Source organism: Rhea pennata, chromosome 3 (assembly GCF_028389875.1).
Source record: "Rhea pennata isolate bPtePen1 chromosome 3, bPtePen1.pri, whole genome shotgun sequence".
Taxonomy (NCBI): Eukaryota; Metazoa; Chordata; class Aves; order Rheiformes; family Rheidae; genus Rhea; species Rhea pennata.
The window spans coordinates 12,387,781-12,412,145 of record NC_084665.1 but is presented as its reverse complement, the minus strand read 5'-3'; the positions used below and the strand labels follow the sequence as shown (position 1 = coordinate 12,412,145).

At 42.5% G+C, this 24,365-nt stretch overlaps 1 protein-coding gene across 2 annotated transcripts; it reads left to right on the top strand.

Moving 5' to 3' along the window:
- The first annotated feature begins 3,047 nt into the window (after nt 1-3,047).
- Nucleotides 3,048-17,402, top strand: TLR5 (toll like receptor 5). Of its 2 annotated transcripts, XM_062573521.1 has the most exons (4): nt 3,048-3,182; nt 7,981-8,010; nt 9,269-9,399; nt 13,625-17,402. In XM_062573521.1, exon 4 carries the CDS (start codon nt 13,629-13,631, stop codon nt 16,212-16,214), a length of 2,586 nt encoding a protein of 861 aa, XP_062429505.1. In that variant the 5' UTR covers nt 3,048-3,182; nt 7,981-8,010; nt 9,269-9,399; nt 13,625-13,628; the 3' UTR covers nt 16,215-17,402. The 2 variants fall into 2 exon arrangements, with proteins under 2 accessions (XP_062429505.1, XP_062429506.1); XM_062573522.1 differs by lacking the exon at nt 7,981-8,010.
- The last annotated feature ends 6,963 nt before the right edge of the window (nt 17,403-24,365 follow it).

The following is a 24,365-nucleotide window of genomic DNA, read 5'->3' as shown; positions in this document are numbered from 1 at the left end:
ACCAGTATGAGGCAACCTTCTATGCTGAAATGTATGAAATATATTAAATAAAAGAATTTTGGGACACGAGCCATGAAAGATAAGTCCTGCTTACCTGCTACTTCAGACACTTTTAGGGTTTTTATCCCAATCTGAAATGCACTCAGCTGGCACAAACTGTCAGTGGGTTCTAGGCCTTGCTTCAGTAACTTTAATATAAAATATCTCTGCCTCTAATAGCCTGATATGGATGAACAGTTAGACACCTCAGCTGACAAAATACACAAAAAACTAGGTGCTTCCCAGCAGGGTTCATCAAGGGAATTTTAAGTGAAGTATCCACATTAAACATACTTTAAGATGTGTAAACTGGGGGCAAATCCTCTTGATGGCTCTTGGTTACCACCTGCAAAGAAGTGCTTTGGTGGCAGGCTGAGTAGAAACAAAAAGCTTACTGCAGAGTTACTGTCTTTACAAACTCATTGCAGCTGAGTTAATACGGAAAATAATCAGCAGTTCAGGCATCCAGATCCATCTGTTCAATTACAAGTAACAAAGAGAAGCAAAGAAGGACTGAATAAAAAAAAAAGTATCATATATTTGGGCATAAGTGTCACAACCATTTTCTCACACTGCAAATTTGCACAACAGAACGGATGCTCCTGGGTACTTTTTTAATATCCCACGTGACCTTACAGAAGTTTACAGGCCTTTCATAAACTGTTTTATTTGGCTTTGCCTGATTCCCTGTGCTTAAATTACACACAATGTTCCAAGTTTAGCTAATTTATTTATCTCCACATACACAGGTCCTGTTTTCAGAGACCACAGAGATATTGCTGAGCGTGTTGCAATCACGCAGTTGACTTAACAGAAGTAGTATATGTTGCAGACAAACAAGGAGCTGCATTAATATCTAACCAGGTATATATACATGTGTAATTACTTATAGTAAGTGCCTTTTAAGTACCTTATACAAATGTGACATAAATAGCAATAGTTAAAAGGCACATTGCTCAGATTAGCATAAGGATAGGCATTTTGGTGTCATCTCTGGCCAAATTAATTTCATATAAAGCAGAACAGCCTTGATTGGAAAGAATAAGAACCTCCTAGGCAGACATCTTTATGGGCTGGTGGCTACGGGGACAGAAGGGGACGTCAGGGACAGAGGCAGAGTTCAGGTCCTCTCCTCCTTTGTCCGGCACAAGAGAGGGGCTCCTGAAGGAGGGAGCTGACCACTGAGCAGATGGATGGAAGCTGCTCCTGCAGCTTGCCAGGAGATGGGAGCAACAGTTGTCTTGGGCACCTAACTCCAAAGAAGCTTTAGAGCTGTGGCGCCCCCAAGGAGCTGAGCCTAGTACTATTTAACAAACAGGTGAATCGTGACACAAGCCTCAGTTCTGCATTTCCAGCTGTCCAGATTAGGTCATGCTCTGCTTAACATATTGCAGACCCCACGCTTCAGGCACTTTTTTCTACCATGCAATGTAACTACATCTCCAGCTCCCAGCTGCAGATATGGGTAGCCAGCAGGGTGCTAAAGAAGTAGGCGCTGCAGTGCTCACTTCACGGCCTGTCCAACGCAAAAGCCCAAAAGTGGCCACTGCTGCAAACAGCACCAATTTCCAGATGATATTTAAATGCAAAAGGAAATTTTAAATTATCATACCTTTTAAAGTAAATACTACCTCTTTCTCTAACTCCTTTTTCATTCTTGGATTCCTCTTTACAAGAAAAATTACTGTAATGGGCAAATAAATCGCTTCAGCTACAGAACTATCATCAATCTTAAGTTCTTTAGTAGGCATAAGAATAGTACATAGTTTAAAGTAATGTAGAAAATATACAGTGACCATTAGAAACAGGGTAAGAATGTAAACTGAGGATTAGCAGCTTAAGGTTAGCTTTAGTCAAAGTAGACATTAGAGGGTCAGCAATATTGAAGAGAAGATACAGATAAGGTGGGTCTTTCCACTGGCAAAAGAGCAGAAGAAACAGCTTAAGCACCCTGTAGCCAACAAGCACAATTTTTACATCGTTTAGAGATAAACTGATGTGATCATTTTACAAAAATTAAAAATGCTTATTCTGAACAAGGCCATAAAATACTGATCCTGTGCCCCGCTTGCCCTCCTCAGCCTTGTTTCCTCTTGTGATTGCCCAACCCCTTCTCGTCATCTAGTGGCTGACCTTGGTAAATTAGGTAGATTTTCTGCCCTAGGCGGGAATTTGCAGCCCTGCCCGGGCCCCCTGCCCCCTTTCCTCGGGGCAGCTCCGCGTTCGCGGCCCGCGCTGCCCGTCACAGCCGCTGCCGCCAGCGCTCGCGTCAGCTCAGGGCTGTTTCCAGTCACCTCTTAGCTTGCAGGGGTGAACGAAAAGCCGCCGCGCCTTTTAGGCCAAAGCTTACAGCTGACCTGCAGCTTACGCGTAACCCCAGCGGCCCCGCAAGCCCGGGGCTTGCCAGCAAGGCGGCGGCGCAGCAGCCCGGCTGCTTCCCCGCAGGGCAGGGCAGGGCAGGTGCCATGCCCGCCGGCCGCCTGGGTGGGACACCCCGCGCGCGGCGGCCGTTGGCGGTGCCGTTACCGGCCGCGCCGCGCCGCGCCGCCTCGCCTCAGCCCCTCCCGCGCGTGGCGGCCGTTGGCGGTGCCGTTACCGGCCGCGCCGCGCCGCCTCGGGGCGGGGCCGCCCTCAGCCCCTCCCGCGCGCGGCGGCCGTTGGCGGTGCCGTTACCGGCCGCGCCGCGCCGCCTCGCCTCAGCCCTTCCCGCGCGCGGCGGCCGTTGGCGGTGCCGTTACCGGCCGCGCCGCGCCGCTCCGCCTCGCCTCAGCCCCTCCCGCGCGCGGCGGCCGTTGGCGGTGCCGTTACCGGCCGCGCCGCGCCGCTCCGCCTCGCCTCAGCCCCTCCCGCGCGCGGCGGCCGTTGGCGGTGCTGTTACCGGCCGCGCCGCTCCGCCTCGGGGCGGGGCCGCCCTCAGGCGCCCGAGCGCCGGCCCGCGCCGCGCCCCGGGGAAGCGGCGGCGGCGGCGGCGCCTTGGAGCGGCGGCGGCGAGCGCGGGCGGCCCCGGTGTTGCCCGCTGCGGCAGGCGGAGCGGGGCGAGCCGCGGGGCTGCTGCTTTGGGCACGGTGCAGGAGCCCGCGGCACAGCTGGGCGATGAAGGACGGGAGCGCCCGGGGGTCCTGCGGCCTTCTCGGCAGGCACAGGTGACTCGTAGCCCTCTGCATCCCCGTCTTTCGCGTTGAGGCCAGGCTGAAGGGGATACTCAAGCGTCACTTTCCAAAACACGGTGGCAAACTTCACTGCTGACAGCGATGTTGGGAGGAGGACAGGGGTCATTCACAGTCCCCCCTTTTCACTTCCGCAACGCCTGGCAGAGCCCCCCTCCCTGCAGGCCCCCGGGCAGGTTGGACAAGCCCCATGACTGTGACTGATCCTACCTGCTGCTGCGGAGCTGCCCTTCCCAAGGCCCTTTGCAGGTGTCCAAGTGCAGCAGCTTTTGCTTCCCTCGCTACCCTCAGCCTTCCTTTCTTTGAGCCTGTAAGAAATTAGATGGTACCCACCCACAGCAAGATTTTTGGTGCCCAGGTTGCATTTTACATTTTTCAAAGCAGTGCACTGTTCAGCATTTTTTTTCCAAGGCAGACATGGATTGTTAGGCTCATGTTAAAAGACAGATAGATACCCAAGGTATAAAGCTCCTAAAAGGCACTTGAGCATGCTCCAACAAAGTGGGACTTGATGAGGCACAATCTCACCTGTCTCTTAACCCTGCAAGAGTCCAGCTTCCTAGATGTCGAAGGGTTCTCCCTGCTTTTTCTTTTAACCCTGAAGGTTTCCGGCATGAAACATTTTGCTTCTGCAGGTGCTCAGTAATGCCTCAGTCTGACAGGGTTGAGAAGTTGGCATCCAGTTTGAGTAGGTGTCATGGATGTTTCAGTGCAGACATGCTTTTAGTTTAGACTTTGCCCGTACTGCAGCAGTGGCTGCTGTTTTCTTTTAGAACAGTGGCAAGTTGCTGCTCAACATGTTTAATCCAGTGGCTCATTGCTAAAAGCATTCACCAAAAGCATGGGAGCATTGATTCAGCTCCATCCTCTGCCTGAGGGCATATCCTGACATACATCTCCTCTTTTGGTGCTCTTCACCCTTCCTGTTGAAGCTATGTCACAGTGCAAGAACTTACAGAAATTCATTACAATAAAGAGGCGGGAGCTACTGCCATTTACAGGGGAGGACAAGAAAGGGATCCAGGCTCTTCTCTAAAGACAGCTGCTGTTTTGAACATGTCCATGGACAGGCTACCAAAGTTGTGTTCAGAGCAGATCTCCTCACTCACCTCCCTCGGCCCCCATGTTGAGCATCCTCCCTTTAGCTGGAATGCATGTCTTTGACTCAGGGAATCTTCAGTGTCATTCGCTGAGGTAGAAGAGCTGTATCAGGAGCAGAGCAGAGTGCCCACAGTTCAAAATAACCAATGCCTTTGTGGCATGTGGCAATGGATGTTGAAGATTTTTAAAAGATTTGGATTGCACTGTGCAGAAGACAGAATTGAGTACAGCTGTTTCACACAATACATTAATGTGCTAAACAAAGATATTGCTAGCTTTCTCTCAAAAAGGAGAAGCTTTCTCTTCCTCTTAGTGTTGAAAAAGGGGGGAGAAATCAAGCAGATTAGGAATGTTGGTCCCGTTTGGTAGGAAGCATGGTTATTATCTCAGGGCTGGTATAGGGGCAGAATTTGAAGTATACCCTACACTAGGATTTCTCTTTTGGCTGTCCCTGCATGTAAGACTATCAGTCTTTTAAGGATTCAGAAATCAGGTGGCTACCTTTCCGCATGCCTTGCATAGTGACTCTAGTTCAGGCTCCTGGCTTCCACTCTAATTGCCTGTCATGGGTAGGCTGGCCTGCGAGACAGCTAGTGTTCTCAGCTGGGCTGGGAACATCTTGTACGAGGACATTCAGCAGATAGGCCCTGGAGCTGGGATGCGTATGCAGGGCTTTCTGAACCCTAGACCTAAGATACCGTGAGCCAACAAAATAGATAAACTCGCACAGTGACCATTTCAGTAAAGCTAGCTACTTTACTATATCTTGTTTGCTAGTTATAGCTCCTTTGCACAACAGCTTCAAGGCTGCAAAGTTGTCAGCTACGTTTGTGAGTACAGCGATTTTCACATGTATGCACTTCCACTGGCAAGTTAGAACTAATGGAGCAGGTTTCTGTTGTCACTCAAATGCTGGGCAAATCAGCTGTCTGTTTCTCTTCCATAATAACATCGTGGTTCTTTTGTCACTGGGGATTTGTGGCTTATTATCTTCTGAGTGCTTTTTAAAAACATACATGAAACTTCTTACCTCGATTCTTCTTGTTTTTCACAGAAGCAAACATCTCTGCTGTCAACTGCCGCTTCTGGTTCTACATAGTAGATGGTTCTTCTGCACCTGTCTCCATAGTCTTTTAGTAGTTCCTTAATAAATAATGTGCCTACCATCCTGGGCCCCAGGAGTGAAAACGTGGCACCCGTGCCGTTTCCCTCCTGCTAGCCATTTTGTCGTGTTTGCTTACTTCTGCTAACAACACTGCTGCTTTATGCCTGACCCTTATTAGCCACACAGGAACTCCTGCTAGTGACCCTAAGAATTACGGTTCTTCCCTACTTGCTCACTCTTGCTTCCTCCAGAGTATCATCTATCCAATTTGCAAAAGCTGACTTCCTAAAAGAACTGCAGTCTCCAACTAGGCTGTAGTTTATGAGGGGTTTTCCCTATTATCTCTATGATCTTTTCCAGACCAGAGTTTTAATCCTGGCTGCTTCTAGCTATCCTTATGAGCAGAAGAGGGACCTTTTGTCCCTGGGCTAAATGCTACTTTGTAAAAAAATGGAGTCTGAAATGAGCTACTTTTCTTAGTTTCTGGGTTGCAAAATGAGGGAAGTACTGCTTCCTTCAAGTGGCATCTAGTCTAGACCAGGCACTTACCACATGACTTTCCAGTTTTCAAAGAGAAGAAAGTCAGCATGGATTTGGGGTGAGAGGCAAGAATGTCTGAGCTGTGACTATGACCGGCCATAGGTGGTTTGTGCAGCTTTTAATCAGTGTCTCTGCTGGGAAACAAGTAAAACAGCAAGCTGAGAAAACAGGGATCCTACCTGTCTGTACTGAAGCCTTGAGCGGTTCTTTTTCTTAGGCCCTGCAGGTGCATAAGGATCCCTTATGAATCAATCCTCTTCTCATGTCTGACATTGAGGCTCTCAGCCTTCATCAGTCCTTACCAGCATTATGGTGGATAGGGCCTGGACACTGCCTGGGGCTGGCAGATGGACCAGTACCTGGCAATTAGGCCTTTAGGGGCCTTTAACTGGGCTAACTGGTACAGCTGTCTGCTCCGACAGCAAGGAGAGCAGGCTGGCTAAGCTCAGTGGGAGACCCTTTGTAGGGAGGGAGGCATTAAACCCTGCCAGAGGCTAAAAACAACTGAGCTGGGACCTGGCCTGGAGTCAGGGGCCACAGCAAACTCTCAGTGCCTGTCAGGTTTTCTGCTGTTCCCCTGCAGAAATAGCCCACAGACTTTTTAGTCTAGTGGATGTTCAGCTTTATTTCCTCAACCTTCTAGAGAGTACTTCGTTTTAAATAGCTCTAATAATATAATAAGAATATGGAAAACACACTGCCTTTGAAGCATGGATGTCCTCATCTCATCATATAGTCTGAAAGGATATCAAAACAAATCTAACTAATGAACACAAACTAGATGATTAGATCACATGTAACTTCTGATTTCTTAAACTAGTTGTTTTTACACTCCTTCTGTTCTGTTAGGTTAATGCCTTATTGTCTTAAATTCTCCATCCATGAAAGGAACCACCACAATATGTCCTAAACATACTTCCTGATTTTAAGTTGGAAAGTGCTGTATTTGAGTTTACGCCCAAACAGACCTCATTTGCGAAGTGTGTTTGGTGCTCTTCCAGCAGAGTTGCGGCTTTGCATTCAGTGCAGTGCCCGCTAGCCATGGACGTCTTTCAGGCTTTGCCCATTGAAAGGAGTGGCCTCTGATGATATGACCCAGTAGTCAGCACTTAAAGCAGTGAAAGACCTTAGTTTTTAGCCTTCCTCAGTCAGGCTGAGAGGCTTCAGTCTGGTTTTGATGCACAGAAACTGCTTTAACCTTTTAGACTATAGGCACATCTTCCAGACAAGAGTATGTTACACCTCTCCAGTAGAAGCTCGGCTGATTTGTAAACAAGAATGCAAGATTTGTGAGGACTTTTTGCTGAGCAGGATTTGGAAGATGAATTCCTTGAATTATCTGGGAAGAGAACATTGGTTGTTTTATTTTGATTTGTTTAATCTGAAAACCTAGTTTAGCTAAAAAGCCATAAACAGGCTTCATTTTTAGATTCCAAAGAGCTAAGTACAAAATTATCAACTGATGTTACTGTCCTCTACTCTTTGTGAGTGTGTAGCCTTGACATATTGTTGTATCTAATCAGTATTCCCTTTTTGTTTGGCAGAATTTGAGAGCTGTAGTTAACTGCTCCTCAGTTCTACTTTCAGCATATCCTTCCACTTTGTTTTACCAGTTTCCAGTATTACAGCCATTAGCCTCTATAGATATGACCCTTCTTCAGAAAACTTGACAGTTACAGATAACCAGCCCAACTGTTTTAGGTACCTTAGTGGAAAGAGGACAGATGCGGTGGGTGATGCTAATGTAGAGCTAAAACCTACTTTATATGCAGACTCACTTGGTCTATGCTTAAGCTGAAGTATAGTGAAAAGAAGATCTGAAGGGTCTGAAGAAGAAATGATGGAGATAACTGAGATTTTTGTTGCCATCTCAAGACTCAGTTTAGGAGTAGAAAGACAAACTCTCTCATAAACTCCTGAGGCGCTTCTGGGTTGCCCAGCATTCTTGTCCCTCACTGGTGAAGTGTGTGAGACCATTTCAGTCCTAAGTGCCAACAACTTATATGTGTATTTTGTCATGTATTACAGCTCTGCACTTTCCTGTTACCATGCCAAGAGGTAATAGACTGTTCTATCTGCTGTTAGCCTTTTCCTAGGAGTTTTCCAAGCACCTTATAATCCAAAAGGTGCTTGGCCAGAGCACCAATGGCCAAAGATCAGTTATAAATGTGCAAAGATCAGTCATTTAAACTCTAATACCATCAGAATATGAACATTTTCCTAACATATGTTCTGGAAAGTAAACTGAGTTAGAAAGAGGAAAGAGGAGAGAATAATTGGGATTTCTTCAGCCTTGTCATGATTCTTCTTCCAGGATTCATGGACTGACTCAGAAGCCTTTGAACTTTGGGAGTCCTCTTAACCTAGTTTGTTCATATTGAACCAGATTTATCTTGTAGCCAAGCAAAATGTCCTCACCTACTCAAAGCTTCCAAACTCCTCCTCCTTATTTTTCCCTTTTCTCAGTTGTTCTTTCCTGCCCTTATGCTTTGTATCAGCAGCCACTTTTATTATTGGTGATACTAGTGTATGTCACTGCTGCACTTTGCCAGCTTCTAGCAGGAAGGTCTATGACTAACTCTAGGAATCAGTTGATCCCTTGCCTCAAGATAGTTTAACACCTGATTGTTGTTTCTGGTGTGGGAAAGACATAATGCAGTGTTTGCCAATAATGTTGGATTCCCTGTTTGCGTAGAGGCACAATATGCTAGAACGATTTCATACTAAGGTTATAACTGCTTCAAACTGAATTTAGAAGCTCTACATGGTCAAGATCCCCAGTTTATTAGATTTTAACTGTACTTGTGCCCCTGCAGTATCCATGGATATGGAGAGGGAAAAAAGGAGGAATATTTTTCCATGCACTGATTTTACAAGCAAAAAATACATTCCAAAGTTGTTCAAGCCTTTCTTTCATTCCTCCTTTTCTGTGGGGAGATTTTGTGCTATCTGTGATGAATAATGATGTTTTTCATACAGCCATTATGATAAAAGCAGCGCTCATGCAGCCTCCCAAGTGAGCTCGCACATGCTGCTGTTCCACCAGCAAGGCCTTTAGCTTTGGAGTGGGGTAGAGGGGAATTTCAGCTTGGCAAAATGATTTAGTTCTTTCTTTTTCCCCCTCTGCAGGCTTGCAATAATTAGAGATGAGTCTTTCACACACTTGTCAAAAGATACATGCCACCTTTATCAACGCATGCATGCATGCACCCCTGCCCCCGTGATTCAATGATCTACACAAAATGGCTTAGATTTTCTCGTGAGAGTTAGTATGAGCAAACAAGTTGCATTTCTTTTTTTTCTTTTTTTTGTGCAGATAATGAAAAATTCACCAGTTTACCTCTGCCTAGTCTTTTTTTTTAATCTACCAACCACATCCTGAATGCCCGAATGACCAGTGTTCTTGATCCATCTTCACAGAATTATTTCAAGTAGTCTGTTCCAGAGGTGAGTGCACAATTCCTCTTGCTGACTAATCATCTAGGAAGCATCTCCATGGAAGGATATTACAGTCGCTGCAGTAGGTTGTTGAAAAGATTCCTAAACTCTTCAAATTTTTTTGATAACTGCATCAGAGACTGGGTTTCTGTAAAGTCTGTTCAGACAACCAGCATCTCTGCTGCTTGGTTCCCCAAAACTGTGGCAGACAGATCAGAACCATTTAGGCCAGCTGCTCATTGTCATTAGTACGTATGGTATACTTCAGTTGAATTGGCATGCACTGGCATTTGGCCTAGGATTGAGTAGTAGACACTGGGGAGGCTGCTAAGGAGAGTGAACATGCTGCTGAAAGCTGATTCAGCACAGAACTACTACTGAGACTGCAGAATTTCCTTGCACATCACTCTTCTAAAAGAGCAAGTGAATACTCTCAACTATCAGCAAGCACAAATGTAAGATAAGTAACCTATTCTTTCTTTATTTGACCTCAAGTGCATTTTAGTTGGGAGCTTGGAAAAGGGAATGGCAAGTGCTTTGTCACTCTCCATGGGAATAGTTGTTACTCTTAACTTCTTTCCTGGATGGTCTGCACAGGAAAGGTGACAGTATTAGCCTTCCTTTTCAGCTGTAGTTTCAATACTTCAAGCCCTGCTTGCTGAAGGCGTCTGCTGGTGTCCTGAGGTGTGAATAGCTGTGCTGGGCTGGATAGGAGCTACAACATGCTGTCCCCAATTCTGTCAGTTCCCTTCCTGTATTGCTGTGCTGGTGAAGGCTTCTAGCTGATGAAAACAAAGTAAACCAAAAATGAGTTGTTAAAAAAAAAAAAAAAAAAAAAAAAAGTTGGTGCAACAGTAGAGGTCTGTTCCAGACTGCTCAAAAGAGCTGGATTTGTTTTTACTCATTCAGAAGCATATTCTTGGAGCAGTCTGAGACCAGAACTAGAATATTTGTATTCTGTATGTATGTGCTTGCTCCCTTTAGATCTAGATAAACATATCCATCTTCTAGTGTAAAAGTTCGTTCCTTTGATCTGAAAACATGAAACATTCTCTGCTTAGGACTTCCCATTGCAAAAGCATTTGCTCCCTTTTTCTTCCTTCTCCTACTTCTCTGCTTCCCTTTGTCACTTCCCCTTTCTGACAGTGTAGAATGAAAGAAAATCCCACATGCTGAGCTCTACTTCTCTAACTTTCATTTTCAGTATTTTCTATTTCAGTATTTACTATTTTCAGTAACAAATTAGCCATTTACACAATTCTTCATCTCCTGGTGCCTGCATGGGCAGGTAAGTGGATAGGATGACGGTCATTTTGCAGGAGGAATGTTCTTCCCAACATTCAGGTGCTCATGTACAGTAGCGCAGAGTTATGTGAAGTGCTGTATAGCGGTATTTTGTTAAGTTAGAAACCTCTGAGAGCAGTAAGCATTACTTATTTTCCTTCTGTTCACAGAGGGCCAAGATTTGGGGGAAAAGGTAGTAGTTGCACAGAAAAATTGAGGGAGCAAACCTGAAACTATCCTTGTCACCAAACCTGAGCTGAAGTTGAATGTTAGGGCTGTTAAGAGGATCTTAGAGACATCTTCAGCTTACAATAATGTGGAAAAGAAGATGGATGTAGAAGCAGAGGCAGTTAGAAATCTGTCATCATTCTCTTATTTTCTCATAATAAAAATAAAATTTTAATCTTTAAAAGAATAATGTTTTCTAATAGCTTCACTTTAAACATTTTGAACTCTTCTTTATTGTAAGCTGAGTTACATGTCTATTAAATTTTGATTTCCAAAATACTTTCTCACTAGTTTTGGTAATGCTGTGACTTTGCCCAAACTTTAAAGAACAGCCACAGTATTTGGGCAAATAGCAGGAGTAGAAATTTAAACATTTGAAAGATAATATAATTAACAATTACTTTGTGCTAACTGTATGGTACATTTGCAATGTTATATTATGGTATCAACAAGAACCATTCATAATAGTTAGCCAAATAATAAAAGGGAAACTTGATGTTTTGTTTTCATGGTTCAGGCAAAGAGAAAAGTAAAAAGAAAATAATCTTGAATGATCTAATGTATGTTTAGCTGTGTTTTTCTTAATAATCTACAATATTTTGTAGTAACATAGTCTTAAAAATCTAGTTTACTGTTTATAATGTTCTCTTTTAACATGGTGGGTCAGAAACAGGGAATAGAAAATACAATTATTAGTCAGTACTAGGAATAATTTCCCATAGATGCATTAAAGTCTCTAACAGAATTTTGATATTCACTACCTTCAACTTGCCTTTCTTTGGAGCAAATACTAAAACCCTTACTGAGACAAAATATGAATGAAATTTGACTGCCAAGACTTAAGGCTTTAGTACTCTATCCTATAGTCATAAATTCTTTCACATTCAAGAATCAGGTCTGGTCCCAAAACCATGAGATTGCCTTAAAAAATGACAAGATTAAAAACTTAAAATAAGTTGTAGGATATGCATTTTTTCCACTTGGTGTTTGCACCTTTACAGTTGACATTTTCAGGCTCACCTTAGCAATCACTAATCTTTTAGGTACTTAAGTTAAGATTTTACTTAAGGTTTGCTTAACTTAAGATTTTACTCTAATCAGATGAGTTGGAGTATGTTTCCAAAAAAACATTAAATACTGTGAGAGTGTGTCAAAGTAGTAAGATTGATGGTATTATAATGTGCTTGTAATCCCTATTCAGCAGATAGTCTATAAAAAACTGGGCTAGCTCTTTTATTTGGTGTTTGGGGCATGAATATCATAGTGGTTTCTACTGACATATGTTTTTGTTTCCCAGACGTCTGTATACTTGGCATGATGGCAACAAGCATAAGATGGTTTTAGTTCTAGGGATGAATATTCTGCATAGCATCTTCCTAATCTGTACTTGTGCTCTGGGCAAAGTTTTAAAGAAGCAGTATGCTCAACTGATAATAATTAATGGGAATTATCTCTTTTTAATCATTTCCTCAAAGCACAATTATTTTTTCCTTTCTGAAATAGATTTACTTAACTGCCGTTAGATGTCCACTAGGTATTTAGTTCCACAAGGATTTACACTAACCAGTTTTTATGCAGATCGTGCCAGAGGTTACAAAACGTCTTCTGTTGGTTGTTAGTCAGTAAATCATTTCAGTGAATACTTTTTAAAATGGAGATGCTGATGGTTGCAATCTTAGTTAACAGATTTTTAAACTACAGTACACAAACCACCTCTTCAGGGCTAATAATTTGCGCTCTCTCTCTCTCTCTCTCTCTTTTTTTTTTTAACCATGCTCAATAAAAAAAAAAGATCTTCCATGCTTTGCAGATGTTTTTGTACAAAAGAAAGAAAGAGACACAGATGGCATGATGCAGGGAAAAATCCAAAGAGAGAATAAATTAATAAACACCTTCATCAATGAGTTGTATGCTTTATTGTGTACTTTTTTGTAGAATCTGACAATGTTCAGTTCAGCAAATGTGGTTTTTCACAAAAATGTGAATTTGTGTCAAGTAATAAATGACCACAAGCATGAACTCTCGCAGCATTGCTTCAGGCTATAGCATTTTTCTTTTCCTTCGTTGTTAGCCTTGTTCCTGTCTATACATTCAAAAATGTTTTACCACTTTTTCAAGAACAGTTTCACTTTGCAAGGTTAATTTTAGGGTCATGGAGCCCCAGATGAAGTCCCTCTCTTTAAAATTCATGTCTGAGTTAGGCAGTGCTCTGTTACAGCGATCTGAATTCCAACCAGCTTCACTGGTTACCCTCACAAGGAGAGGGTTGAGGGAAAGACCAGCATGATGCCTGCTCTGTTGAGATGATTGCAGTATTGCACTTGTAGTCCAAACTGTTGAATCCTGTTTGGATCACTGATTACAGAATTATTTTTAAGCTAGTATGCTATTGGTGTCGCTTCAGTGATGCAAATTAAAAAGCTGGGTCAAGATTTTTCATGCTTTACTAGTGGGGTTTTGGTGCCCACCTTAAGATACATAAAAGAGGGTTACTCTTCAGGTATTAGGTGCTCATATCTCTTTAGAACCCATCTTCTGAGTAGCCAGACGATACCTGCCTATTAGACTTTGAGCGAAAGGATGAATGACAAATCACTAGTTATTTTTAATGTGACATTTGTCTTTCATTCTACAGCTGTTAAAAAACATACTACACAACCTTATTGGGTAGATAGCCAAATGCATAACTGATTCTAGCTGTTTTCACTTTTTTTTCATACAGATTAATGATGTTACATCGACAGCTAGTACTTGTTTTTGGAATATCTCTAGCTAGAGATATATATGCCTCTAGAAGCTGTTATTCAGAAGGCCAAATCTCCCAATATTATTTCTGCAACCTCACAGATGTTCCACTTGTGCCAAAGGATACAATGAAGCTTTTGCTAAGTTTCAACTATATCAGACAAGTGAATGCAACTTCATTCCCACTGCTGGAGCACTTGGTGGTGTTGGAAATCGGAACACAGCATGTCGTTCCTGTTACTATAGGAAAAGCAGCTTTCAGGAACCTGCCAAACCTTCGTGTCTTAGATTTAGGTTTCAATGGGATTCTTCAACTGGATCTTGATGCTTTTGTGGACTTGCCAAATTTGACTGTTCTCCTGCTGTTTTCTAACAGTCTTGGAGACTCCATCCTGACGGAACACTACTTTCGAGATTTGAGGTCCTTAGAAGAACTGGATCTTTCAAAGAACCAAATCACAAAACTTCAGCCTCATCCCTTGTTTTCTAATCTGACAGTCTTGAAAACTGTGGACCTGAAACTCAACAAGATATCCAACCTGTGTGAAAGCAACCTCACCAGCTTCCAAGGAAAAAGATTTTTATTTTTTAACCTCAATTCTAACAGGTTATACCATACCAGTCTAACGGCCTGGGAGAAATGCCCAAATCCTTTCAGAAACATTACATTGACCTCATTGGACCTTGGTCACAGTGGTTGGAATGCAGAGCAAGTCCAGTATTTCTGTACAGCCATAAAAGGGACTCAAATCAGTTCTTTAAAACTTAATTCTCATATAATGGGTTCAGGATTTGGCTTCAATAACTTAAAAAATCCAGATGAAAATACATTTACAGGTCTAGCAGGAAGTAATCTTCATTTGCTTGATATTTCAGATGGCTACATTTTCTCTCTCAATTCTTTAGTCTTTCAAAGCCTTGGTAGTTTGGAATTGCTGAACCTTTGCAGAAACAAGATAAATCAAATCCAAAGGCATGCATTTTTTGGCTTGGGAAATCTAAAAACTCTCAATCTCTCAGGTAATCTTTTAGGCGAGTTGTACGATTATACTTTTGAGGGGCTACATAGTGTAATGCTTATTGATTTACAGCAAAATCATATTGGGGAGATTGGTCAAAAATCATTCAATAGTTTAGTAAATCTAGAAATAATTGATCTTCGAGACAATGCTATTAAAAAACTCCCTTCTTTTCCAGATCTGACCACTGCCTTTTTCGGTGACAATAAGCTGATGTCTGTAGCTGACAGAGCAATAGTTGCAACATTTCTTGATTTAGAAAGAAATTGGTTGGAAAACCTGGGTGACCTGTATATACTTTTCCAAGTTCCAGATTTGCAGTATATCTTCTTAAAACAGAATCGCTTCTCTTACTGTGTGAAAAGAGTTAATGTTATAGAAAACAATCAGATAATCTATATAGATCTAGGAGAAAATATGTTACAGCTTGTGTGGGAGAGAGGTTTATGTTTGGATGTATTCAGGGTACTCTCCAAACTGCAGGTTCTACATCTGAATAACAACTACCTCAGTGCTCTTCCACAAGAGGTTTTTAGAGGTCTAACATCTCTACAAAGACTTAATCTAGCTTCCAACCTATTGTCTCATCTTTCTCCCGGGACTTTTCCACAAAGCCTAGCAAACCTAAACTTGTCTGGAAACCAGCTTTTCTCCCCTGAGCCTGAAATCTTTATGACTTTGAGCATCCTGGATATAACACACAATAAGTATGTCTGTGATTGTAATTTAAAGAGCTTACTACTGTGGCTGAATGAAACGAATGTAACCCTAGCTGGCTCACAGTATGACAGATACTGTGTATATCCACCTGCTTTTGATGGGGTACCTCTGTCTTTTCTGCTATATGATGATTGCAGTGAAGATGAACTTCAGCAGTCTCTCAGGTTCTCAGTATTCATCTTCACTTCTGTCACCCTGGTAATGTTTATGATGGCAGTCGTCATTTTTACTCGCTGTCGGGGGATTTGTTTTGTCTGGTATAAAACTGTCACAAGAACTTTGATAGACAGCCGTCAACAAGCACCTGATACAAGTGAGTATAGATATGATGCATATTTGTGCTACAGCAAAAACGACTTTGAATGGGTCCAGCATGCTTTACTTAAACACCTGGATTCACAGTATTTTGACAAAAACAGATTTACCTTGTGCTTTGAGGAAAGAGATTTCTTGCCTGGGGAAGAACATATCAACAATATTCGTGATGCCATTTGGAACAGCAGGAAAACAGTTTGCATTGTGACAAGGCAGTTTCTCAAAGATGGGTGGTGTGTGGAAGCCTTTAATTTTGCCCAGAGCAGATATTTTTGTGATCTGAAAGATGTCCTCATTATGGTAGTGGTTGGGTCACTTTCTCAGTATCAACTGATGAAACACAAACCAATTCGAATCTTTTTACAACGGAGTAAGTATCTGCGGTGGCCTGAAGACCATCAAGATGTAGACTGGTTTTTAAATAACCTTTCTCGCCAAATTCTGAAAGAGAAAAAAGTGAAAAGGAAAGTCAGTGGTGTAGAGCTGCAGACTGTAGCAACAGTCTCACGCTGATATGGTATGGGTTGCTGCCTTTGTAAATAGTCTATTTCCAGCTGTGCTGTGGGAGGAAGAAACACAAGCTTCTTCAGCTTTTCTTGCAAAAGCAGGTTGCAATAAAACTATTTCAGTTTAGCTCTTACTAAACATGGAAACCGCTTGAAAGAAACTTACAAATACAAGAAAGTGTAGTTATTGCACGGACTATAACACACATTTTCAGAAGAATTAAATGAATCATGGGTGGCTTGCATTTTGGATTTCTCAGCTCGAGAAACTTTAATTTTCAGAGTGCTACGTACTTGCAGCATACTTGTCTCTGTTTCTGTGGGAGGAGGGTGCCTTTTCTTTCCTTTTTTTTTAAAAAAAAAAAAAAAAAAAACAGTGGTAGAGCATGAGCAGCCGCAAATATGCTTCCCTCTGTGGCCTACCCTGGTCACCGACCGGTTCATGGATTACTTGCTGCTCTGCTTTCTGACCTCTGTAACTTTTCATGCCCTATGTCAAAAGGGCATCAGTGTTCCCCAACTTTACCCTGGAAATTGGTGGAACACAGATTTTATTTACTTGTTTACCCCTCATTTAGCCTAAATTCTCAACTGGAATAGACAGATTTTGAATTTCACTCATCCCTGTCCCCTCCGTAACGTCTCTGCATGGTGGTAAAACTTCAGTTGTGGGGCTACTTCGTTTGCTGCTGTTCCCCCTAGGAAGTTTTTCAGGCAAGCCGGCTTCTTCCCTGCATGGGCAGAGAGAAGGGAGCAGCCCCTTCCCGAGCAGCGCTGCATCCCGTGTGCTGCCAGCTCTCACAGGACACAGCCACCGCGCAGCGCGGGCTGCACTGCCCTGTGCCTCCAGCACGGCCCCGGCCCCCTGCGAGAAGGGCGCGCACCAACCTACCTCAGCAGCCGCGAGGGCTGTGTGCCGGTGACAAGGTCGATAGCCCAGCAGCCACCAGACAGCTTTTGCCCGCTGAGCGTGGAAAGTGCAGATGGCAGCTGAGTAACCTGAGTTGTCCTCTGCACGGCCTGCGTCCACATCAACTCTCGGATTTTTTTTTCTGCTCCTATTGAAATAGTTTTCTAGTATGATTGGCATCTGATATCTTATCTCTTCTCTAAAACTTATGCCACTGTTTTGTCCTGGTGTGTAACTTCAGAGATTTGATCAGAGTCATTTTAAATAAAAGTCAGACTCGGTGTGCACTGTTATAAAACCTGTATTCTTTATTTTGGCTGTGACACATTCCCCAAGAAAATTGTTCATGTGGTTTTATACATTTATTCAACAAAAGCTTACCAAACTTATTTCAATATGGACTGAGTAAGTTTTTCACTGTAGTAAAGAAGCAGGGATGGACAGTGATGTATAAACTGGTTATCTAGACCTTAGCTGCCGACAAATACTACTGCTTTAACTATTTTGATAACGTATAATCCACTTCATGCAGTCATCCGAATATAGCTGTGCCTGTGGCTGATCTAATTTACTCTAAATGTACCACTATATACGATTTATACTGCTATAACTGCTACAGTGAAATATTACTTCCTCCTCAGTGTAGTCATTCAGGAACATAAAAGGGCCAAACCTTGGAAAATTTTAAGGCGGGAGGGAGGTGAAGAGCCGGGTCTGTGCTCGGGAGGCCCTGGGCGGCGCTGTTGGCTCGGGGAAGCGCCGGGGCTCGCCGCCCGCCGCGGCTGCCCCCGGCCAGGCTGCTGGGGACAGCCGAGGGCCTCCCCCGAGCCCGGGGCTTTCCGGGGAGCCACCGCCTGCCCGGCGCACCTCTCCGAGCCCTCTGGAAATGCCCCACTTACCTGCCCCCCTTTCCCCCTCCCCAGCCCTGCAAGTGCGAATAGTTACAGGCATCCTCCTGAGTCAGAGGTTACACCGGGGAATACTTTGCATTGAAGTAACATCTGCCGGGCAGGAATGAATCCGTCCAACCAAGATCATGTGCAGGTCTCAGCTGTCAGCATCTGTGGAGCTGCACATGGCATAAAATATGTGGGTTTTTTTTTTTGTTTTTTGTTTTTTCTTTTTTTTTTTTTTTTTGTGCTTGAGAAATGACAAAAAAGGTTTTGATAGTGACACTCATTCAAACGTAGACTGAGAGCCCTCTCCAGTTAGGACCTTTCTGTGTATTTATAAGGTACTCCTATCACTTCAGATACTTAAAACTTACTTCAGCTAACCTACATATGCAGGAACTATCTAACAAGCATGTGCAGAGATTACTGAGATGGCTCTACCAAGGCTTTGACACTACATTTGAAATGTTTCTGTCTACTTTATGCTTATCCTGCTGGTGGGAGATGACTAACATAAAACGTGTATTTACTTTGGTCTTTGGAAGGTTCTGACCTTTTTATATGCAGATTTTAATAAGAACTTCCTGAGAAGATAAAAGCTGTTGGGTGAAATTTCATCCTCTGCCTCAGTCCTTATATACCACTTTAGAAGCTTAAGGAGATCAAAACTGTGTTAGGAGAAGCTGGGAAAACTTCCTTCTACCACAAAGCAGTTTAGAGCCAGTAGAAGTAGCTCTCATCTGGCCCCTTGCAAATTCTACCATAAAGGGTGGGCAAAAGGCAGAAAAGTATTTTTGGAGGGCATGCTACTGGGCACATTCCTGACTGCAGAGTGGTTCATAAGCATGTGAATAGCTTCAATAGGAAGTTTTAAAAAGACCTGAAATAACTTTCTTTTTTACTCACCGTGAAACTACTCAGAGCAAATACAGTTGGTTCAGTCTGTCCTATACAATGAAAAATTCTCTTCAGATAGGTCATAGGATCTTTATCAGCACTTCTGTGGAGTCACTTCTTAAATGACAAGTCCTGGGGGAATTGTCGAGAAAGGGCTTGCAGACTTTATCCTGGTCTGCTCAGCAGAAACCACAAAAGTATCCTGTACAAAAATGGAGAATGACTACGCCTGATGAATTAAGGCCATAAATAGAGCCTCAACCTCACAGCTATTGATCAGATTCCCTTTAGGCTCACTGGGAACATTACTGCTCTATTAGAATTTTATGACTTTTTAGTTAAGGATACTCTCATCATTTTTACTCACCTTACTCCAGTGAAAGACATTAACTTGTTGGAGAGCATCCAGAATAGGGTGTGAAGTGCGACACTGGCTCTAAAGTAAGCTATTAAGACAGAAGCTGGTGAATTTATCTGCAGTAGCAGCACAGGGACTATTCAGAGGACAGTGACTCAGTGCCATATGGTATCAGGTGTGATGTTTAATAGTAAAGCCTACTCCCACGATTGCATCACATTTTATAAACATTACCTGGTTAAAATGGGCAGGACTGTTCAACAGTTACAGCTGATAAAACTGTCCACAGATTATACAGGCTCCTGTGAGAAGTCAGGGTGCACAGGACCAGAACTCAGAGTCTCTAAACATGCTCCTACAGAGGGAATCAACAGAAGTCAACAACAGTATGCCACATGTATTACCAGGCTTCTCTGTCCATCCAGTACCCATACTAGACTCAGAAAAGTTTCAGACAGTTACATTTTGCTCTCAAATTTCTAACTGTGTGATCCTCCAAAAGATCTATCTCTATTAAATCATACAGGCTTTCAGCTGGATGTGGCCATGTTGATGTATTTGTGTGGTCAACTTTCACTGTCCCAAGCAATTATGTTTTTTGCTAATCCCTCCTCTTAGAGACTGTACAGCAGTCACCTCTCACTGCCAGAGGGCATCTGGGTTTCAGATTATTATATCTCACCTTTTCCATTTCATACAGCGCTGATTATTTTACAATGGCTTTAATATATTCTTTTCTTGCTGGAACTATAAATACCAGCAGTCTAGTTAAATCACAAAGCAAGACTCACCTGGCAAAATACTTTACCCTTACAGACAAAGAGCAATACACAAGCGAGTGGCAGAAGTGAGTGGTGAGGACATTGCAAATTGCGAAGTAGCATATCCAAATCTTGAAAGATCACTGAAGTTAGGAAGGGCGCATATGCTAAAAGTATGTTGCCATTGAAAGGAGACTTCCACTCCATGAGAAGAGAGTCTTGAAGCAAGCAAAGAAGACAAGGAGCAAGATACATCTGTAGAGTCTGACTCTGCAGAAATAATCAAACATAATGCACTAGTATGGTAAGCAGATTAATTTCAGATGGGACTGGCACTAGCACTAGCAAATACTTGCAATGTTTCTTTGCAGTATGAAGTACTACCAACAGCAAGCATGCAGTTTTGTGAAGTAAGGTTTCCAAAATCAGAAAACCGGTGTAAAAAGTAAAAGTTTAGAAAACAATAACAAATGTCTGGTATTTCACCCTGTAAAATCACATTTCTATGCTTTCTGATTATAAGAAGGTGGAAACTCATTCAATGCATGAATCCAAGAGCCAAGGCTTTAAGAAATAGTCCAAGCAGTTCAAGACTTCTGCTTGAACTGTGAAGCACAGCAAAATTAGTCAGGCCTCGAGTAAGGAACAGCTTTAGAAAGCCAGTGAAGAAAAGATGGGCTGGCCTCCCAAGCTTCCCAGCCTGCTCTAGGTGGTGGCTTTTCATCACGTATGTCCTCCTTCATTCTTGCAAAATGTTGTAGTTCTTACTGATAAATAGGATTAGCAAAACTATGGCCTTGTGTGCAAAGACCTCTTGAAGAAGTGACAATAAGTCTCTCTAAATGGACAAATTTACAACCCATGGTCTCTGCAAAGCCTTTGCTGGCAGTTGTTCCGTTAGGCTGCTCGTCAGTCTCGGAGAATGCAGCAGACACCTTTGGGATGCCAAACAGCTCATTTGGCTTTTGGTATAAGAGCTTTTACATATGCAGCTTTTAGTTACCTTTTTGCTATTTTGCTCCTTATAAAGAAGAGCTGAGCATCTTGGTCTTCAGCTTTACTTTGCTGCTTCTGGCAGCTGTAAAAGATCTGTGAACCAGATGCTCCCCCACAGGTATTCCCTTCAACCAAACAAGAGCTGCAAAAGCCAAGTTTAGGAGCTGAGGTTTACCCAGGAGGCCACTGTAAGCACAGACACCAACCACAGAGAACATTGCCTGGATGCAAAGCAGGTACCAGAAAATTTAAATTCAACCCTTTTAGTCAACCTTGTATCGCAGCTAGACATTACTGTTGGGCCTACCCATCTCGTCAGTGATTCTCTCTTGCTGTTTGCACAGAGATCAACAGGAGGTTTGTCTTCCCTTGTTACCTCACCTTTGCTTTTTGTATTGTATATATGCAGCATAATGGTTGCCAAAAATAACTCTACATTTCCTTTTCAATATGCAAAAATCAGTATAGGTATGACATGGGTTATTCCATAGTGCAAAGACTATCTATTCATAGCAGACACTATTTGTTTCAGATGTGGTTTTCCTTCCTTTTAGATAGCCTATTGTTTGCCTTTTCCATTTGTATTAAAAATAAAATCTTTGAAAACTGCAAGTAAGAGAGAAAAATATATTCCTTCTGAAACTAACAATTCTCCAAACAGGAAGGTTAGCTTTTTCCTGTTTAGACATTATGTTCAAAGAAAGGAAATTGGGATTTTCGATTATAATAGTAATTACATGGTATGTAAACATCAGTAAGTATCAAAGAAGGCTTCACTCTATTTATTGTGTCCCAAATGACATAGTGTTGTTTAGAATATCTTGCTGTTTGCGCATTCACAGCCTCATGCAAAAAAAAAAAAAAAAAAAAAAAAAAAAAAAAAAAAAGCCATTGCACTTGGCTGATCACCTGTATGCGTCTTGCAAGCTTCCACAGTACAAGAACAGCCCTATCCAGCTGCCTCAAGCCTGCGTATAATGCGGTGGGAAGCAGTGAAGCAAACAGAGGATCCTGGTACAAAACACCAAAATTTGATGCGGTATTGGTTTTTTGTCTGTTTGTTTTTGCATCAGGAATGTTTCTAGGCTGTGCAACTTTTTTCATGTTGGCAAAGCAAAGCTAAGTATTTCAGCTATGTCTGTTGACACCATTTCTAAAAATTGAATTGGGAATGGAATTTCAGTGTTGTGATTACATGTGATATTAAACCAGAGATATTTAGTACGTATGGTACCTTGTAACAGTGAAACTAAAAGTACTTTAGAAAGATAAATGCATTTTATTATCTTCTGTTAAAAGATGGAGAAATTTAGGCACTGTATGTCATGGGTAGTATTAGGAAGAAAATTCAGGTTTGGGCTGTGCATCCACTGTCTTGTATAATATACTGAATTAAACATCAAGAAGAGACACAGTATAAGCTAGCAAGTCTGTTTGCTCTGGTTTGTAGTAGCCAGCAGTGCCCCTGACAGAACTGATGACACAAGGAGCAATGCAAGCTCTTGTGGAGCAGAGAGAAATCCAGGACACACAGTACTTTTAAAAAATGACCAGTACAAGGTCCCTGCAGCAAGAGCAGAGAGTAGCCTGTAGGTTAATCCAAAGCTAGGCATGTTTCACTCTGTTCTGTCTTTACAATTCTTTATCAGGAGTAATTTAGAATCTGACTTGATGGAGAACAGACTCTGGCTGGGGCTGACAAAGCTTGGTTAGTTTAAATAATGAAGTACTTTCTTCTTTTTTTGTTCCTGATACTTCAGACAGGCTTTACAAAAGTCCAGTTAGCTTTCTGCCCCATTTTCCATTTTTGTGCAAGTCTCCTAGCCTAGGTTCTGGCTGCAGGTGGAAACAAGCTACTTTATGAAAGAAAAGTTAAAAGATCTTTAGTCTGATTTGAGAGACCCGAGGAATCCAGAGAAGCAAAAGCATAAGAACTACCAACAACAATGGCTGCAAGAAAACAAAATCTGAAATTAGCAAAAGTTTCCAGTGTGAAGAAAGAGGGGAGCTGCATTACTACGGAGGGCACTGTCCCTACCAACCCACCAGCTTTTCATACTGTAGATGCAGGGGCATCTAAATGAGAGTAAAAGAATGGTATGAGAGGACGATAGTCCGAAACACAGGACACAGATTTTTAGAGAATCTTGGGCAAATCACTTACCTTCTTTATACTTCATTTCTTCACCTTCTTTTTTTTTAACTTACTCCCCTCCTAAGAGAGTTCTGCTTGTCCTACTGTCAAAAAAGTACATTTCACTGGCACTTACCTTCATGCTCAGAGCTTTCACTGAGGACAGACACTTTTTTTTTTTTTTTTTTTTTTTTTTTTTTTTTTGCTAAAACTGGAAAGTCTTTCCTACCTAGCATGACTTCTGAAAAGAAAATAATGGAGTTCACTAGAAAGTGGGAACCCACTCCCCCTGGGTGTTCTTCCTTTCAAGTATTTGCTCATACTTCTGTGGCTGTTTTTGCTAACAGTGTCCTTTTCATCAGTGTTCTTCTCTGAAGAGACTCATTCATAATATTCTCATTTGGGTATATACACATTCGTCCCCTTGACACTTCAGAAATCCACAATTCCATTCATACACCAAGACACACATGAGAAAGCTGCTTTAAAAAGCCCAGGAAGTTTGCTCAGACATGTTCTATTTTAAGACTTGGACTGAGTTTTGGAATTTTGTAATATTTAGAGGATTTGGCAGTGTGACTGTTTCCACCCCAGGACATATGTGCAGTCAGAACGTGTACCATACACCTTGTGGAAGGGGAATAAACTACCTGCAAAATAAGAGATAAAGATGAAGGCCTGTAAAATGCTTGAGATAAGTAATTTTGGGAAGACGGATTCAGTGAGCCAGCAGGCTCTGCCCAAAGAGAGGGGTGGGCCAGGCTGCAGCTGGCCAAAGGGTCTGTGGGTTGTCTGCTGCTCTGCCACCTGAACTGTACCTTGTGAGCAGGAGGAGACACGTACATGTAAATTGTTAGTGTGTCAGAGGCTGGGTTATAACACAATTCGGTATTAGGCGAAGAGACAAACTAAACATTTATTCATGTCACAGTACTGTAAGGTATGTAGATACAAAACCTGTCTGATACTTTGCACAATTCTGCTGTATCAGCATTTGCAGTATAGTCCTAAAATTGTGGGAAGATAAAGGATTACCCAGTCAAAAGAAGCCTGAGGAAGAACAAATAAGACACTGCAGTTTTTCTACGGCGCTTCAATATACCTGCTGGCAGCTGACAAAGACACCAGAACCCTTTTCAGCAGGGGTGCCCAGGGACGATCAGCCCTGCTAATATAGTCCTTGCCAGAGTTAAAAAGCTACTTAAATCG

What these genes read in the sequence shown, in the direction of transcription:
- TLR5 (XM_062573522.1), top strand. Translation starts at nt 13,629, where the DNA reads ATGATGTTACATCGACAGCTAGTACTTGTTTTTGGAATATCTCTAGCT.